This window comes from Aulonocara stuartgranti, assembly GCF_965226115.1.
Source record: "Aulonocara stuartgranti genome assembly, chromosome: 23".
NCBI classification, from domain to species: domain Eukaryota; kingdom Metazoa; phylum Chordata; class Actinopteri; order Cichliformes; family Cichlidae; genus Aulonocara; species Aulonocara stuartgranti.
Window position 1 is genome coordinate 16249450 of NC_138958.1, and position 18262 is coordinate 16267711.

General features: G+C 42.1%; 1 protein-coding gene across 11 annotated transcripts in view; it reads right to left on the reverse strand.

Annotated features, from left to right (window-relative positions):
- The window catches only part of naaladl2 (N-acetylated alpha-linked acidic dipeptidase like 2), a 549411-nt gene that overhangs the window by 186325 nt on the left and 344824 nt on the right, over positions 1–18262 (reverse strand). For all 11 annotated transcript variants that reach the window (XM_082524424.1, XM_082524421.1, XM_082524418.1 and 8 more), the window contains one exon: positions 10346–10489. In XM_082524424.1, coding sequence (XP_082380550.1) covers positions 10346–10489 — 144 coding nt within the window. The remainder of the gene's footprint in view (positions 1–10345; positions 10490–18262) is intronic.

Sequence of the window (18262 nt, forward strand, 5' to 3'; positions counted from 1 at the left end):
CCCTCAGCTGCCACACCACTTCCACCCGCCCCCAGCACTGGCACACTAACACTTAGGGAGCACCAAGTGAGGTGTGTTCTAAGGTCAGTGAATCCCAGGAAGGCGGCAGGTCCTGATGGAATACATGGAAAGGTTCTCAGAGCATGTGCTGACGAACTGACCGGAGTCTTCACTAAAATCTTCGACCTCTCCTTGTCATCAAACACCGTCCCGCCCTGCCTCAAAACCTCCACCATCATCCCCATCGCCAAGAAGACAGCTGTGGCCAGCCCAAATGACTACAGGCCTGTTGCACTTACGCCTGTAGTGATGAAGTGCTTTGAGAGACTGGTCTGTCAGCACATCAGGGCCGGTCTGCCTCCCACTCTGGACCCCCACCAATTTGCCTACAGGACAAATCGTTCCACCGAGGACGCTATCACCATAGCGCTCCACACTGCGCTGAGTCACCTGGAGCACCGAGGAAGCTATGTGAGAATGCTCTTTCTGGACTTCAGCTCAGCATTCAATCATATCATCCCGGAGATCCTGGTCCAGAAACTGTCTCACCTGGGACTCTCCACCCCCATCTGCCTCTGGATCAAGGACTTCCTGACAAATAGACCACAGTCTGTCAGACTCGGCCCCCACCGGTCCAGCACCATCACACTCAGCACCGGGTCTCCACAAGGATGTGTTTTGAGTCCCCTCCTGTTTACGCTCTACACATCTGACTGCTCCCCTACCCATCTCTCAAACACCATCATAAAGTTCGCGGATGACACCACAGTGATTGGACTCATCTCAAGGGGGGATGAGTCGGACTACAGAGATGAGGTCAACAGACTGACTGAGTGGTGTTCAGTTAACAACCTCCAACTGAACACCACAAAAACTAAAGAACTTATCTTGGACTTCAGGAAGGGCAGAGCAGACCCGGCCCCACTTTACATTCACGGGAGCTGTGTGGAGAGGGTACACTCCATGAGGTTTCTGGGCGTGCAGATATCTGATGACCTCTCCTGGACTGCAAATACTACAGCGGTGGTTAAAAAGGCCCAGCAGCGTCTCCACTTTCTGAGAGTGCTCAGGAGGAACAACCTGGAGGAGAGGCTGCTGGTGACATTTTACAGAGCCACCATAGAGAGCATCCTAACGTACGGCATAACAACATGGTATGCAGGGTGCTCAGCTGCAGACAGGAAAGTACTGCAGAGGGTCATCAACACAGCCCAGAAGATCACTGGCTGCTCTCTGCCCAGCCTGGAGGTCACTGCAAACTCTCGGTACCTCAGCAGAGCTGGCAATATCATCAAGGACCACTCTCACCCCAGCAACCAACTGTTTGAACTATTACCGTCAGGCCGACGGTACAGGTCACATAAAACCAGGACAAACAGATTCAGGGATAGCTTCTTTCCCAGAGCTATCACCGTAGTAAATAAGCACAAAAACAATTGAACCTATTCCATACCGTCACTGTCATTATATTATGCTGCTATTCATACTGTCATTATATTAATGCTGCTATCCTGTATATATTGTACATACTATTGTTTGAGTACTTACGATTGTTTTTTTTGTACTTTTTATATTTTACATTTATATTTATTATTGAAACTTGCACCAAGGGAGTGGCACTCCAATTTCGTTGTACTCTGTACAATGACAATAAAGGCTATTCTATTCTATTCTATTCTATTCTATTCTATTCTATTCAGCACATACCACAGATGCTTGACTAGACTGAAATTTGGGAAACGTGGAAGTCAAGTCAACACCTCAAATGCGTTGTTCTCCTCAAACCATTCCTAAACCATTTTTGCTTCGTGGTATCATGCTGAAAGAGGCCAGAGCCATCAGGGAGTGCCATTCCCATGAATGGGCGTACATGGTCTGTAACAATGCATAGGCTGGTAGTTTGTGCTAAAGTAACATCCACGTGGCAGGACCTATGACCTCTCAGCAGCACTTTCCCCAAAGCATCACACTACCTCCTCCTTCCTATTATATATCCTGATGCCATGTGTTCACAAGAAAAATTGATGCAAATACACCCAACCATCAACGTTAAACTGTTTGGTAACTGAAGCTACAGTAGCTCATCTAATGGGACCAACCTTTGTTCCCCAAATACAACAATGAGCCTTGATCACCCATTACACTGTCACAGTTACTTCACTGTTACTTTCTTGGACCAATTTTGAAGGATACTGACTACTGCAGACTGGGGGCACCACACAAGACCTCCAGCTTCCAAGATACTCTGACCCAGTTATCTAGTCTTCACTCCTGCTTCCAACACAAACTGTTTACTTGCTACCTAATATGTCCCACCCACTAACAGGTGCAATGATGGTCATATTTGAAAAAAAAAAAAATAGTGGTACAAAAACATATATTTTTAGTTATAATCAGAATTATTCAGAAAAATGTAGTTCATCATTAGCAATCTAACTTACACACATTGCATAGCATTCCACAGCAGTATTAAAACATTTAAATACTACTTGCAAGTAGTGTTCATATATATTTTCTTTTATGAGCTTCTTAGCCTCTTTGACATTCGCTGATTGCTTTCTTCCGTTTCTGTTTCTTTTCTCTCAGCACCAGCCTAATTATCACATTTGGAAAAAATTATTTTTGCTCAGATGTATTGCCTATATTGTTTGCATCTTTTAGCAGAAGGAGGTCTGTTGTAATGATGTCTTTCAAACTATTTATTCTATTATATTACAGTTAATCTGTATAGAAATACAATGCTGTAGTAACAGGTGATATAAAATATAGAGTATAATGGATCAGGTCCCCTGTTGCCCCTCAAATTTAACTTCTTTTATCAGTTTCTATAGCTGTCTTATTCTGAAAAACTGAATTTTTGCACAGCAGTGAAAAATGAATAAAAACGACCAGACATGGTGTTGTCAAATCAACCAGAGTGCCAGAAATAAAACCTAAAAAATGTCAGCACTCAATCTAGACACTCTTTGTCTGGAAACATTTTTCATAGTTCTGGCACATTCAAAATTAAGAGTCTCAAATAATACTATTAAAAATGGCTGCAGCATTGTTGCACTTTGTTTGGGTTCCATCAAATTTGAACAATTTTCAACTTTCAGTAACATAAATGTGCAACTTGTTATAATAAGGCTGCTATTTACGTTTTGATTTTCAGTTTAGATTAGATAGAAGCATTTCTTTTAAATGACGATGCACACAGGTAGACTATTTTCAAAACTCTCCCAAGTTTCTCTTATCCATGCAAGCCAAAATGAAAATGTAGGCCACGCTTGTTCATTCTGGCCTAAAACTCCAAATCAGTAACTGTTTTGTGTCTTACTTTAGGATGGGAATAAGTGGATTCATATTTGTATGGTTCAATATTTTTTTTCCGTCTATAGCAGATTTTACTTGTTTTTTGATACTGTACACAATACAACTCATCTTCCAGAAGCCCTCAGTCACCAATTTAAATTCCAATTCTAAGTAAGTAAATTTACCGTAAAATCATTTTTAGACAGTTCAGTGATTGATTAAAAAATTTTTCACATGCTCTGAATGCATGTAAAATCTTTAGGTACCAAAACCCACTATGAATTATCCTTTAAACCAGATATGTTTGACTATGACCTCAATGCTGTTAATGTAGTGTACAAATTTTGTACTAATTGCAAATCTAGATTAGTAAATTCTATAAAATGATATGACGATGTATTCCATATGGAGAACATATAGAGAATAAAAAACAAAGGACTTAAGATTCGCTCAGGACATGCTGCTTTTTAAACCCTTCCACAAAACCTTAGAGTTGCAGTGGTGAGGAGGCATTTGGGTCACATCTGTGAGTTAACCAAGCAATGTTTGCTGGAAATTCCAGGTTATGAACTCCATGAGTCACCATAGAGTGTGACTGATATGCAAGCATGGGTAGGTGCTGGTGAAGGTTATCCATGTGAGTGCTGCAGAAACAGCATCTCACACACTTATTCTTGCATTTCAAATCTAGACTTTCTTTTAACACTTTATTTTATGTTTTATTGGTTATGTAACTTTATGCGCCTTTTGTGTGTTTGTTTTAAACGTCTCTGTTTAATGCTGTCTTGTGATTAAAAAATATCCCCACATCTATGATGAAATAAATTAATAAACATCCAGCAGTTAATAAATATTTTCCAAATTATTTCTAGTTCAGCACTGGACCTATTAATTTCATTTGAAAATGTTTTGGCTGGCAGTCAGTTTCATGTTGTTAAATAACTTCTTTCTTCTATTTAACAGGGGCTAATATCCAGTCAAGTGATGAAGAAAAGCCAGAGCTAAAGTAACTAACCCGAACTAAAGATGATTTGTGATTGAACATGTAAACATGTTTTAAATATGTATTGATTCAAATTTTAAGCTAAATATTTTTCTTTTGATTAGCTAATTTTTAAACCAAATAATTTTTTTTCAGCTCTAGTCTGAATCAAATCTAGGACAGATGTCTTTAGTGTAATTATAGACAGACTGTGACATGCCCTGATACTGGACTCAAAATGATTGAAAGGGATCCATGCAAAGCCTGTAATTGGATTGCAGCAGGACATCTGTAGGACAGTTGATAATATACTCTACACCAGCGGTCTCCAACCTCTTTTGCGCCACGGACCGGTTTATGCCCGACAATATTTTCACGGACCGGCCTTTAAGGTGTCACGGACAAATACAACAAAATAAAACTAGTACCGGTACCGAAAAAAGAAGATTTATTCATAACACACGTGAAAAGACCCAGGAAAACAGATTTAACGATCAAAACGATAACAAAATAATGCTGAAAACCGATAAAAACCCTGAAAACCATACATTTCACACCTGAGCCTCAACTCTCGCGGCCCGGTACCAAACAACTCACGGACCGGTAAAAGAGAGGTAAAAAAACTTCAGTGGTGTGGAAACATTATGGGTTCGCGGATCGTGGATCAAGTAGACACAGTGTGTAAACTTTGCTACATCACTAAACATAGATGTTTACATTTTTCATTTATTTTTTATATTGCAAACATTTGCACTGTTATCAGTATTTGCACACTATTTTATATTATTTTTTTTAAAGTCATTATTCAATACATTGTTATTGTTAACCCTTTAAAGCCGGTCAGAGCAGCACACTCTGTTTTGTGTAACTATTTTTGAGTCCCTGTAGAACATAGGTGTCAAACTCTGGCCCGCGGGCCAAATTTGGCCCGCAGCCTAATTACATTTGGCCCGCGAGGCCATACCAAATTACTATTAGAGCTGGCCCGCCGGTCTTAAGCAGCGCATGTACTGCTAATACTACAACTCCCAGGATGCTCTGTTGGTGTTTTGGCGCGTCAGTCAGGACAGGACCCATTAACGCCCTCTCCTCTGTTGACTGTAGTCATAGCAACCGCGCGAATACTGCCGCGCTACCTCTCCCAAAATGGCGAAAAGAAAGAACGAAAACAGGAGCTTCCTGGACAGGTGGGAGACAGAATATCTGTTTACCTATGTAAAAGACAGACCTGTTTGTCTTGTATGTGGAGCTCATGTGGCTTTAACCAAGGAGTACAACATTAGACGACACTATGAAACGAAACACCAAGAGAAGTACAAGGACCTGGACATGACTCAAAGGCGCCGGAAAGCAGAAGAGATGAAAAGAAGTTTTGTTTCACAACAGACTATGTTCAAAAAAGCCATATCACAAAGTGAGGCTGCTGTAAAGGCTAGTTTTGTTGTGGCAGCAGAGATCGCAAAATCAGCCCGGCCCTTCAGTGAGGGAGAGTTTGTGAAAAGTTGTATGATGAAAGTTTGTGACGTTGTGTGCCCAGAGAAAAAGCAAGCATTTTCAAATGTTAGCCTGAGCAGAAACACAGTAGCTGATCGCACACGTGAACTTGCCAACAATCTAAATAACCAGCTGATGGAGAAGGGAAACAGTTTCGTTGCATTCTCCCTCGCTGTGGATGAGAGCAGCGACGCCTCTGATACTGCCCAGCTTTCAGTCTTCATCCGTGGTGTGGACTCAACTCTCTGTGTTACGGAAGAACTTTTAGGATTAAAATCAATGCATGGAACAACCACAGGGAAGGAAATATTTGAAGAGGTTTCCAAATGTCTAACTGAAATGAAGTTGCCATGGGAAAAACTTGTGGGGTTAACGACAGATGGTGCACCAGCGATGTGTGGTCAAAGGAGTGGACTGGTGGGCAGGGTACGGGAGAAGATGCGAGCGGAGAACTGTGCAGGTGAGCTGACTGTTTATCACTGCATCATACATCAAGAATCACTTTGTGGTAAAGCCCTAAAGATGGAACATGTTATGACCGCAGTAACACGAGTAGTTAACTTTATAAGAGCCAAAGGTCTGAATCACCGCCAATTCAAATCTTTTCTTGAGGAGTGTGGTTCGGAATACGGAGACGTGCCGTATCACACGGAGGTGAGGTGGTTAAGCCGAGGGAAAGTACTGAACAGATGTTTCGAGCTACGCGAGGAAATATTTCAGTTTCTGGAAAGCAAAGGGCAAGACACAGCTGAGCTCAGGGAGCAAGAGTTTCTGTGTGAGCTGGCCTTTATGTGTGATATCACGAGCCATCTCGATGCGCTGAACCTGCAGCTTCAGGGACGGGGGCGTATCATCACAGATATGTACGCTGCAGTGAGGGCTTTTAAAACGAAATTGTGCCTGTGGCAGAATCAGATGCTACAAGGAAACCTGGGCCATTTTCCCTGCTGCCAAACGATGAACATGCAAATCTCTACTGCTGTGTTCCCATGCGTACAGTTTGCTGAAAAACTCTGTGTACTCAGTACTGAGTTTACCCGGCGGTTTGCCGACTTTGACGCCCAGAAATGTCGATTTGAACTTCTCAGTAATCCTTTTGCAGTTGACGTGGCAAAAGCACCAACAAACCTCCAAATGGAGCTGATTGAACTCCAGTGTAGTGACACGCTGAAATCAAAGTATGATGCTGTGGGCGCTTCGCAATTTCCACATTTCATCCCTGACACAATGCCTGGGCTCCGCACCCACGCTGCTCAGATGCTCTCCATGTTCGGCAGCACTTACCTATGTGAGCAACTATTCTCCTCAATGAAGATGGCCAAAACATCTCACAGGAGACGTCTGACCGATGAACACCTTCACTCGATCCTGAGGATTTCCTCAGCTCAGAGCCTGAGCCCAGACATTGAGGAACTAGCATCCAAGAAGAGATGCCAGGTATCTGGCTTGGACGCATCAGAGTAGATCAGTGTGTAGCAAACTGAGCTATAATTACCATTTTCTTTGTGCAATTTGTCTTGCTACTCCCAGACATGGGCTTGAATGGTTTCACGTTTAATGATATTTTTATTAGTTAAGTGGTTTATTATTGTTATTTTATTTTTACATTTATTATTAGCCTGGGGAAAAAGTTGCTAAAATTTAAATCAGAAGGCTGCAAATACAATTTTTATTTAAGAAATGCATTCCAGTGATATGTTATTTAATTGGAATTTCAATTTTGCATGTGTGCAATATTAAGTTATATATGTTTATATAAGTTCTATATCGTTCAGTATTAAGCGTTGCTTATTCCATATTCAGTTTTTCAGCAAAACTTATTTGAGTCTGTAAGAAAAGGTTCCTTGTTATATCTGGAGGAAGATTTTTTTCAATAAATATTAACGTTGGCCCGCGACTTTGTTCCAGTTTTGAATTTTGGCCCACTGTGTATTTGAGTTTGACACCCCTGCTGTAGAACCTGAACCATGTAAGCTAGCGCAATAGTGTTTTTTGCATATGAAACTTACATCTAATGCCATCAGCTTGTCCTCAGTCATGGTTTCCTTCCACATAAAGCTTTGCAAAAATTGCATAAAAAGCGCTTGCAGGAACAAAAACATAATATTCCAGAAACAGGCTTTGCCGATCCGATCAGCTTTTCGTAACACTTCCCACATTGAAACAGCCGTCAGCGAGAACTATCGCATGTCGCCATTTCCTGCCCGAAACAGGAAGTGACGTCATTTTCGCTAAAAATGTAGTTTTTTACTTGTAGGCCTTGTTTGACTTTTCTGAATAGTTTCTGGGATGCTTAGAACTCCTATTGCACTGCTGGAAATAGTTTATTTTGATGCACATGCTGTTTTCTTTGCAAATTTGCATCATAGGATTGTTTTTTTGTTTTTCCTGCAGTATATAAAAATTGCTGTATCTCCAAAATAAAACTATGAAGACGCTCAAAATAAATTTCCTGTTGTTGTAAACTATTTTTTGCAACTTTTTTGTATTTAAAGTTTTGAGGGATAAACCTCTTAAATTTCTCCAAGTAGAAATATATGTAAAAAAAACAAAAACGATTTTCAGGTTTTTTTGTAATTTATTGCACTTTTTTGCAATTAATGTAGTTACTATGGACTTAATGCATACATATTATTAAAATATGGGCTATAACAGTTGTATTGATGTATAGCAACTTGAAATGCTCCCACAAATGGCACTACAACATGTAAAAAAAATAATATAAGCTCTGGCGGACTTGGTTCTATGGTAGGTCTTAAAGGGTTAAATAAATATCGTCAAATAATCGAGATCTCAATTTTAGTGAAAATAATCGTGATTATCATTTTTGCCATAATCAAGCAGCCCTACCTGCTATAGTAAATAGAATCACTGGTTGATATTTGACATATTTTTTTATTGCTTCTAAGTGCTCAGCTTTCCTCTGTCTCTGCTCTTCCCTAACTTCAATCAGTTGAGGCAGATGGCCATCAAACGTGAATCCAGTTCAGCCCAGGATGATTTTATATTAAAAGAGGGTTTTTTCCCTTTTTATTGCAGCCGCTCCACAAAGGAAATTATTGACTTTCTCTATGTATTTGCCTACTGACAGGTCAACACTAGGGGTGTCATTCTGACCTTTATCTCTTTTGTCTCTTCTTTAATGTGATGGATTCTCAGTTAACGTTTTACACATCTTTTGCCATTACTTTTACAAAACTAGCTTTTATGTTGCTCTCAGACATTTACACTGCAAAGTGCTTACTCATAGGGGGTCATATCATTGTTGGATTTGCATGTATTATTGTAGGGTCTACCTTATAATATATAGCGCCTTGAGGCAACTGTTGTTGTGATTTGGCGCTGTATAATTAAAATTGAATTGAATTGAACTAGCAAATACAACATTTTGTTACTGCTAATTAGCATAAATAGCTCATCATAGTTTTTCTCAACCTATGTTTAAGCATCAGCACAAAACATGCTCCTATAATGATTAAACTAAAACTGTATGTCACCATAAACTTTGGGTAATATACTAGTAGCTAAAAAGAACCAGTAACAATAAGCTATAGTAATGAATCAGTCCCTTCTTTAATCTCCACCATGACTGTCACATAATCCTCCTTATATGTCTCTTACCTCTTATACTCCTTTCTGCCTTTTTACATTCATGCATCAAGCTGCTCTACCTTAAATAACATTTATAATGTTTTCTATTTAAAATCTATAAGTAATGTAATGAGAGCTCAACAGCAGTAGGGTTGGAAGCTTCCACAGGATCACAGAGGTCCAATTTAGAAAAGTTATATGTGTAACTTTTTCACTCAGTGAGTCTAACTAGACTATTTTCAACTATGAGTGCTATATATACATATGCAGTGGTTAAGAAAGTTGTCCTAACAGAGTGGTTTTGGATGGAAGACAGACAGATCCAGTACAAAAATGCAAGCTCTAGACACAGACCCTAAACTCACAATGGTAAATGAAATGGTAAATGGCCTGTATTTATATAGCGCTTCACTAGTCCCTAAGGACCCCAAAGCGCTTTACATATCCAGTCATCCACCCATTCACACACACATTCACACACTGGTGATGGTAAGCTACATTGTAGCCACAGCCACCCTGGGGCGCACTGACAGAGGCGAGGCTGCCGGACACTGGCGCCACCGGGCCCTCTGCCCACCACCAGTAGGCAACGGGTGAAGTGTCTTGCCCAAGGACACAACGACCGAGACTGTTCAAGCCGGGGCTCGAACCGGCAACCTTCCGATTACAAGGCGAGCCACAATAGGCACCCTAAGGATAAGGGAGACTAATAGAACCTAGATGAACTGATAAATCTATATCCTATGCTTTTAAGCACAATGCTTCATTGATCATAATGCCTGGTTTAATCCAAACATGTCCTAAAGCTGTGTCACTCATGTGCTCCATACACTGCCCCATTCATGCATGCTGTAACTTTTCGCTTGTGATTGAAGCTGGTTTGTTTTTATCAATTAAAAAAAAAAACCCTCATACTTTTGAAAACACTTTCTGTTGAATGAGACATTATTAGCAACTCTGGTTTCCTGTAGTCTGTGTGCTTACCTGTATTGGGAGGCATTGCTAGAGGAATACAAGAGCCTTCCTGGCCCGTGGATGGCGATGACAGCAATGTCTTGGCGAGGAGGGCAGAGATGGGCTGAACCAACAAAGATGTCAGACTTCCTCGTGCTTCCTTTGACAACCCAACTAGAGAGATAAAAAAAAGAAAAAGAAAACATAGTCAGAAACTTGAGAGGCTACAACAAAAACAGACAAAACTTGTTACTTGTGTAATTCAAAGTAACTCTATCATTACAGAGACTTTATAAAAAACAAAACAAAACATGGAAATACTCAAAGTTCTCATTTGGAGTTTGTCCTATTTACTATGCTAACCCTGGAAAACATTCAGGATTTATAAAGGTCAGTACAGAACTTGTATAACAAATGGACAGAAGAACACATTATTTGTCTGTGCCATATCCTGCTTAATTCATCATTCAGTTATCATTATGGGCAGGCTTGTCTGATTATCCTGACTGCTCTCCTGTCACTACCAGAAACACTGTTTGTCCTTCACAGGTTTCATCTATCCAGGGAAGAGTTGTGTCCATGTTACTGGGCACCTTTTATCTTCATTCCAATGTTATCTTCACTATTATTGTGCTCTTCTTTTGTCCTTTTCTCCTTCAGCCCTTTAAGTTACTTCGAACAGAAATGATTTTTAAATATTCAGCCAATATGAACAATTGTCATCACTTTTTTTTGCCATCATTAAGAAAATAAAATAAAATTCACTTACTTAAGGTCCATGCAGTTTGAATAAATAGCCAAGCAACATCATTCCCCCGAGCCTTAAATATATATACTTGGGGTAGACAACATGTACTAGGTGTAGACGAATATTATGACTGATTGCAACAGTAACAAAGGCTTAAAAAACAATAGCAGAAGTGCTACCATCCACCTCGAGTAACCGCTATTGTAAAAATCCAGTCATCACTTTCCCTTAAGAGAAGTTAAAAATTCCAAAAACTCACTCATTTATGGCCATGAGCTCTGAGAAATGAGTAAAAGAATTAGACTGTGGATACATGCAACTGAAATGGAATTCCTCTACATGGTTTCTAACCTCAGCCTAAGTTGTCTGGTAATAATAATAATAATAATAATAATAATAATGGATTGGATTTATATAGCGCTTTTCAAGGCACCCAAAGTGCTTTACAATACCACTATTCATTCACTCTCACATTCACACACTGGTAATGAGCTTAGATTAGAGCCTCTGCTCATTTGCATGAGAGAGTCAGCGGAGATGTTTCAGGCATCTCGAGATGCCTCCTATATATCTTCTGTTGGAGGTCTTACTGGCATGCTCAGTCAAAAAGAAGCCCAGGGTAGCCCATGAGCACACAGGAGAGATTATATCTTATCCGGCCTGGGAAAATCTCAAGATCCCCCAAGAAGAACTGGAAAATGTTGCTGGGGAAAACAACATCTGGAATATCCTGCTGCTGCCAAAGCAACTCAGATAAGAAGAAAATGATTGGATGGATGTTCACTTTATTTGTAGGTGTTTTATATACATACTTAGTGTCATTTAAAAATTGCTTGTAACATATCTCTAAGTTAATGTGTTCAAATGAGAAGCAAAGCATATATTCAATGCCTCCTTATTACTACTGTAACTAAAACAAAAACAATATAATCAATTCAGCAAACAACAGTTTAAACACTTTTGTGGCTTCCTTACTGTCATAAATTCAGTTTTAATTTTAATGTATCTGTTGTATATCTTCTGTATATCATATCATAAAATGGCAGGACTTTTTGCAATGCAGTACATACAGTGCAACTGATCTATCCATACTAAGTTTGTGAATAATCTATACACTAACCTCAACAGAGAGGACAAGTTCAACAGCCACTGAAAAATCCCTTGTGGTATCTTTGAACCAAAATTAAAGTCAATAGCTTTCTGCAGCTGTTCTTGAGTGTCGCAGCAGCATTCCAACTCATAAAGTAATAAAATAAAGTGTGCGTGTTAGTCCCCATAGGGAAATACAGTGGGGCAAAAAAGTATTTAGTCAGCCACCGATTGTGCAAGTTCCCCCACTTAAAATGATGACAGAGGTCAGTAATTTGCACCAGAGGTACACTTCAACTGTGAGAGACAGAATGTCAAAAAAAAAATAATCCATGAATCCACATGGTAGAACTTGTAAAGAATTTATTCGTAAATTAGGGTGGAAAATAAGTATTTGGTCAATAACAAAAATACAACTTAATACTTTGTAACATAACCTTTGTTGGCAATAACAGAGGTCAAACGTTTACTATAGGTCTTTACCAGGTTTGCACACACAGTAGCTGGTATTTTGGCCCATTCCTCCATGCAGATCTTCTCGAGAGCAGTGATGTTTTGGGCTGTCGCCGAGCAACACGGACTTTCAACTCCCGCCACAGATTTTCTATGGGGTTAAGGTCTGGAGACTGGCTAGGCCACTCCAGGACTTTCAAATGCTTCTTACGGAGCCACTCCTTTGTTGCCCGGGCGGTGTGTTTTGGATCATTGTCATGTTGGAAGACCCAGCCTCGTTTCATCTTCAAAGTTCTCACTGATGGAAGGAGGTTTTGGCTCAAAATCTCACGATACATGGCCCCATTCATTCTGTCCTTAACACGGATCAGTCGTCCTGTCCCCTTGGCAGAAAAACAGCCCCATAGCATGATGTTTCCACCCCCATGCTTCACAGTAGGTATGGTGTTCTTGGGATGCAACTCAGTATTCTTCTTCCTCCAAACACGACGAGTTGAGTTTATACCAAAAAGTTCTACTTTGGTTTCATCTGACCACATGACATTCTCCCAATCCTCTGCTGTATCATCCATGTGCTCTCTGGCAAACTTCAGACGGGCCTGGACATGCACTGGCTTCAGCAGCGGAACACGTCTGGCACTGCGGGATTTCAAATTCAAATTCAAAATTCAAATTCAAATTTTATTTGTCACGTACACAGTCATACACAGTACGATATGCAGTGAAATGCTTGGACAACTGCTCGTGACCTAAAGAAAACAAAAAAGGAAAAGGCTATGAATAAGATAGGAAATAAATATGAAAAATTAAAAAGGGTAAATTTAACTAGGAAGGAATAAAATATAAATTAAGGTTAAAAATGAAATAACTGTACAACACAAATTAGAATGAAGGGTAAATTTAACTGGGAAGAATAAGATAAAATATATAAATTAAAGTTGAAAATAAAATAACTGTACAACAAAATACACAATACACAATATAGAACTATATAAGAATGTATGAAGAAATCTAAATATAAATAAATATATACACAATAACAGCAGCTGTACAAGTATTAACCGGAAATGAAGAATATAGTGACCAGTGTTGTGCAAAAACAATGTCCAGAATGTCCAGTGTGTGTGTAAGAACTGTATGTGTGGGTCAGTACTGTGTGGTGGTGTGATTGAGAGACCGTATCGCCTGCGGGAAGAAGCTCCTCCTCAGTCTCTCTGTGTTGGTCTTCAGGGAGCGGAATCGCTTTCCTGACCTCAACAGAGAGAACAGTCTGTTGTTGGGATGGCTGAGGTCCTTCACGATCTTCCTGGCCTTGGTCCAGCACCGCCTGCTGTAGATTGAGTGCAGGTCAGGGAGCTCGGAGCGGATGGTGCGCTCAGCTGACCGCACAACCCTCTGTAGAGCTCGTCTGTCCTGCATGGTGCTGTTCCCGAACCAGGTTAAGATGTTTCCCGCCAGGATGCTCTCTATGGTGCACGAGTAAAAGTTCCTGAGCACCTTGGAGGGCAGTTGGAAGTCTCTCAAGCGTCTGAGGTGGTAGAGACGCTGTCGGGCCTTTTTCACCACGGTGTTGATGTGACAGGACCATGACAGGTCCTGCGTGATGTGAACTCCGAGGTATTTGAAGCTGTCCACTCTCTCCACTGGGCACTCGTTGATGATGGGGGTCTGGTAGTTCCTCTCCTGCTTAGTGCTGAAGTCCACTATCAGCTCCTTTGTCTTACTGACGTTTAGAAGGAGGTTGTTCCTCTGGCACCAGTTCTCCAGATTCCTAATCTCCTTCAGGTAGGCCGTCTCGTTGTTATCAGAGATCAGGCCCACCACGACGGTGTCGTCAGCAAACTTGATGATGGTGGTGGAGCTGGTAGTGGCCACACAGTCATATGTGTACAAAGAGTACAGCAGGGGGCTCAGAACACACCCCTGGGGGGCTCCAGTGCTGAGAGTGGTGGAGGCTGAGACATGTCCGCCCATCCTTACTGCCTGTGGTCTGCCAGTTAGGAAGTTGGAGATCCACTGACACATAGATGAGCTGAGTCCCAGATGCTCCAGCTTGGTGGTGAGTGTGGAGGGAATTATGGTGTTAAATGCAGAGCTGTAGTCTATGAAGAGCATTTTAACATAATTCCCCCTTCTAGTGTCCAAGTGAGTGAGTGATGTGTGGAGGAGATGAGAGATGGCATCGTCTGTGGAACGATTTGGACGGTAAGCGAACTGTAGTGGGTCCAGTGTGTCTGGTAGTGAAGAAATGATGAAGTCTCTGACCAGGCGTTCAAAGCACTTCATCACTACTGAGGTGAGGGCTACAGGGCGATAGTCATTGAGAGAAGCAGGGTGGGGTTTCTTCGGGACAGGAACAATGATGGACTCTTTGAAGCATGTGGGGATCACCGACTGAGATAAAGAGATGTTGAATATCTCAGTGAACACAGGAGCTAGCTGGTATGTGCAGTCTCTTAGGATACGACCTGGGATGCCGTCTGGTCCTGCTGCTTTCCTGGTGTTCACTCTCTTGAAGGCTCTCCTTACTTCATGCTCGGAGATGACGAGCACGTTTCCGGTGCTGGCAGTATCTTCCTGTCTGCAGCCGTTAGCGCCGCTAACACTAGCATTGTTGGAGACCTTAGCTGCAGCCTCGAAGCGAGCATAGAAAGTGTTCAGCTCGTCTGCCAGAGTCACGGCCGCGTTCGTCATACCGGTTGTTGGTGCTTTGTAGTCCGTTATTGTCCTTAGTCCCCGCCACAGGCTCCTAGAGTCACTCTGTTGGAGTTGTGACTCTAGTTTCCTCCCGTAGCGCTGCTTCGCCTCTTTCACCGCCCTCCGCACGTTATATGACGCGGCTTTGTACGGGTCCATGTCCCCCGTCATGAGTCCCGTGTTGTAGGCAGCGGTGCGGGATCTCAGAGCGTCGCGGATGGTTTTATCCACCCACGGCTTCTGGTTGGGAAACGTTGTGATAGTCTTTGTCTCCACGGTATCATCCGCTAGTTTCCCGATGAATCCCACAACCGCTTCCGTAAACACGTTGACGTCATCGTCGGAGCTGTTTCTGAACATGCCCCAGTCTGCGTCATCGAGTGCGTCCTGTAACGCGGCCACCGATTGATCCGTCCAGCGCGCGACCTTCCTCTGAACCGGAACTTCCTGTTTCAGCCTTTGTTTGTATTTTGGCATGAGGAAGATGGCGGCGTGATCAGATTTGCCAAACGGGGGGCGGGATTGTGCCTTGTAGCCGTCCTTGACCGTAGTGTAGCAGTGGTCCAGTGTCCTTTCACCCCTGGTGGGGCAAGTGATGTGTTGATAAAAGTTCGGCGCTGCGCGTTTGAGGTTGGCGCTATTAAAGTCCCCCGTCACAATAAGCGCAGCGTCCCGGTGTTGTGTCTGGTGCTGTGTGAGTGCCTCATGCAGCTCGCATAAGGCGGTGACCGTGTCCGCTTGTGGTGGAATATAAACGGCACTTACAATGACCGATGTAAATTCCCGAGGTAGATAAAAAGGACGACACATGATGGACAGTAGTTCCAGATTTGGTGTGCAGGAGCGTGTGAGAGGAACAACGTTCGCACTGTTGCACCAGTTGTTGTTCACCATTAAACACACGCTGCCTCCCCTTGACTTCCCCGAGTCCCGTGTCCTGTCCATGCGGTGAACCGAGAAGAACTTGGCCGGCTGGATGGCGTGGTCCAGCGCCGCTGGTTTCAGCCATGTCTCGGTGAAGCAGAGGAGATTGCAGGGAAGGAAGTTGAGTTAGTACGTATGTTTGAGAGATACTAGCTACATATCCCCAGTGCATGGCTTTGGCTCAAGAACCATTCTCCTGGCCAAACTCGGTTCTAGTCTGGAGTTGCCCTTGGCAAGAGGCAGCGGTTAGAAATTCACTCAATTCAGTCACTGAGTGGGTGGCTCAAGGGAGCTCCATCGGGTGACTCAGTCATCATAATCGGAGACTTCAACACTCATGTGGACAGCAAGAGTGAGACCCAGAGGACCGTGACTGGGTGGACCGGCCGACCTAATCTGAACTCTAGTGGTAGTCTGTTATTGGACTTTTCTGTGAATCACACTTCGCCTTTAAAAAACACCAGGTTCAAATATATAGGGAGTGCAGAATTATTAGGCAAGTTGTATTTTTGAGAAATAATTTTATTATTGAACAACAAGCATGTTCTCAATGAACCCAAAAAACTCATTAATATCAAAGCTGAATGTTTTTGGAAGTAGTTCGTAGTTTGTTTTTAGTTTTAGCTATTTTAGGGGGATATCTGTGTGTGCAGGTGACTATTACTGTGCATAATTATTAGGCAACTTAACAAAAAACAAATATATACCCATTTCAATGATTTATTTTTACCAGTGAAACCAATATAACATCTCCACATTCACAAATATACATTTCTGACATTCAAAAACAAAACAAACACAAATCAGCGACCAATATAGCCACCTTTCTTTGCAAGGACACTCAAAAGCCTGCCATCCATGGATTCTGTCAGTGTTTTGATCTGTTCACCATCAACATTGCGTGCAGCAGCAACCACAGCCTCCCAGACACTGTTCAGAGAGGTGTACTGTTTTCCCTCCTTGTAAATCTCACATTTGATGATGGACCACAGGTTCTCAATGAGGTTCAGATCAGGTGAACAAGGAGGCCATGTCATTAGTTTTTCTTCTTTTATACCCTTTCTTGCCAGCCACGCTGTGGAGTACTTGGACGCGTGTGATGAAGCATTGTCCTGCATGAAAATCATGTTTTTCTTGAAGGATGCAGACTTCTTCCTGTACCACTGCTTGAAGAAGGTGTCTTCCAGAAACTGGCAGTAGGACTGGGAGTTGAGCTTGACTCCATCCTCAACCCGAAAAGGCCCCACAAGCTCATCTTTGATGATACCAGCCCAAACCAGTACTCCACCTCCACGTTGCTGGCGTCTGAGTCGGACTGGAGCTCTCTGCCCTTTACCAATCCAGCCACGGGCCCATCCATCTGGCCCATCAAGACTCACTCTCATTTCATCAGTCCATAAAACCTTAGAAAAAACAGTCTTGAGATATTTCTTGGCCCAGTCTTGACGTTTCAGCTTGTGTGTCTTGTTCAGTGGTGGTCGTCTTTCAGCCTTTCTTACCTTGGCCATGTCTCTGAGTATTGCACACCTTGTGCTTTTGGGCACTCCATTGATGTTGCAGGTCTGAAATATGGCCAAACTGGTGGCAAGTGGCATCTTGGCAGCTGCATGCTTGACTTTTCTCAGTTCATTGGCAGTTATTTTGCGCCTTGGTTTTTCAACATGCTTCTTGCGACCCTGTTGACTATTTTGAATGAAATGCTTGATTGTTCGATGATCACGCTTCAGAAGCTTTGCAATTTTGAGACTGCTGCATCCCTCTGCAAGATATCTCACTATTTTTGACTTTTCTGAGCCTGTCAAATCCTTCTTTTGACCCATTTTGCCAAAGGAAAGGACGTTGCCTAATAATTATGCACACCTGATATAGGGTGTTGATGTCATTAGACCACACCCCTTCTCATTACAGAGATGCACATCCCCTAATATGGTCAAAGGAGCAAAGAAAAGCGTCTGGACTTCTTTAAGTTACTTGAAGACGTTTCACCTCTCATCCGAGAAGCTTCTTCAGTTCTAAGGTCAAATGGTGGAGAGTCC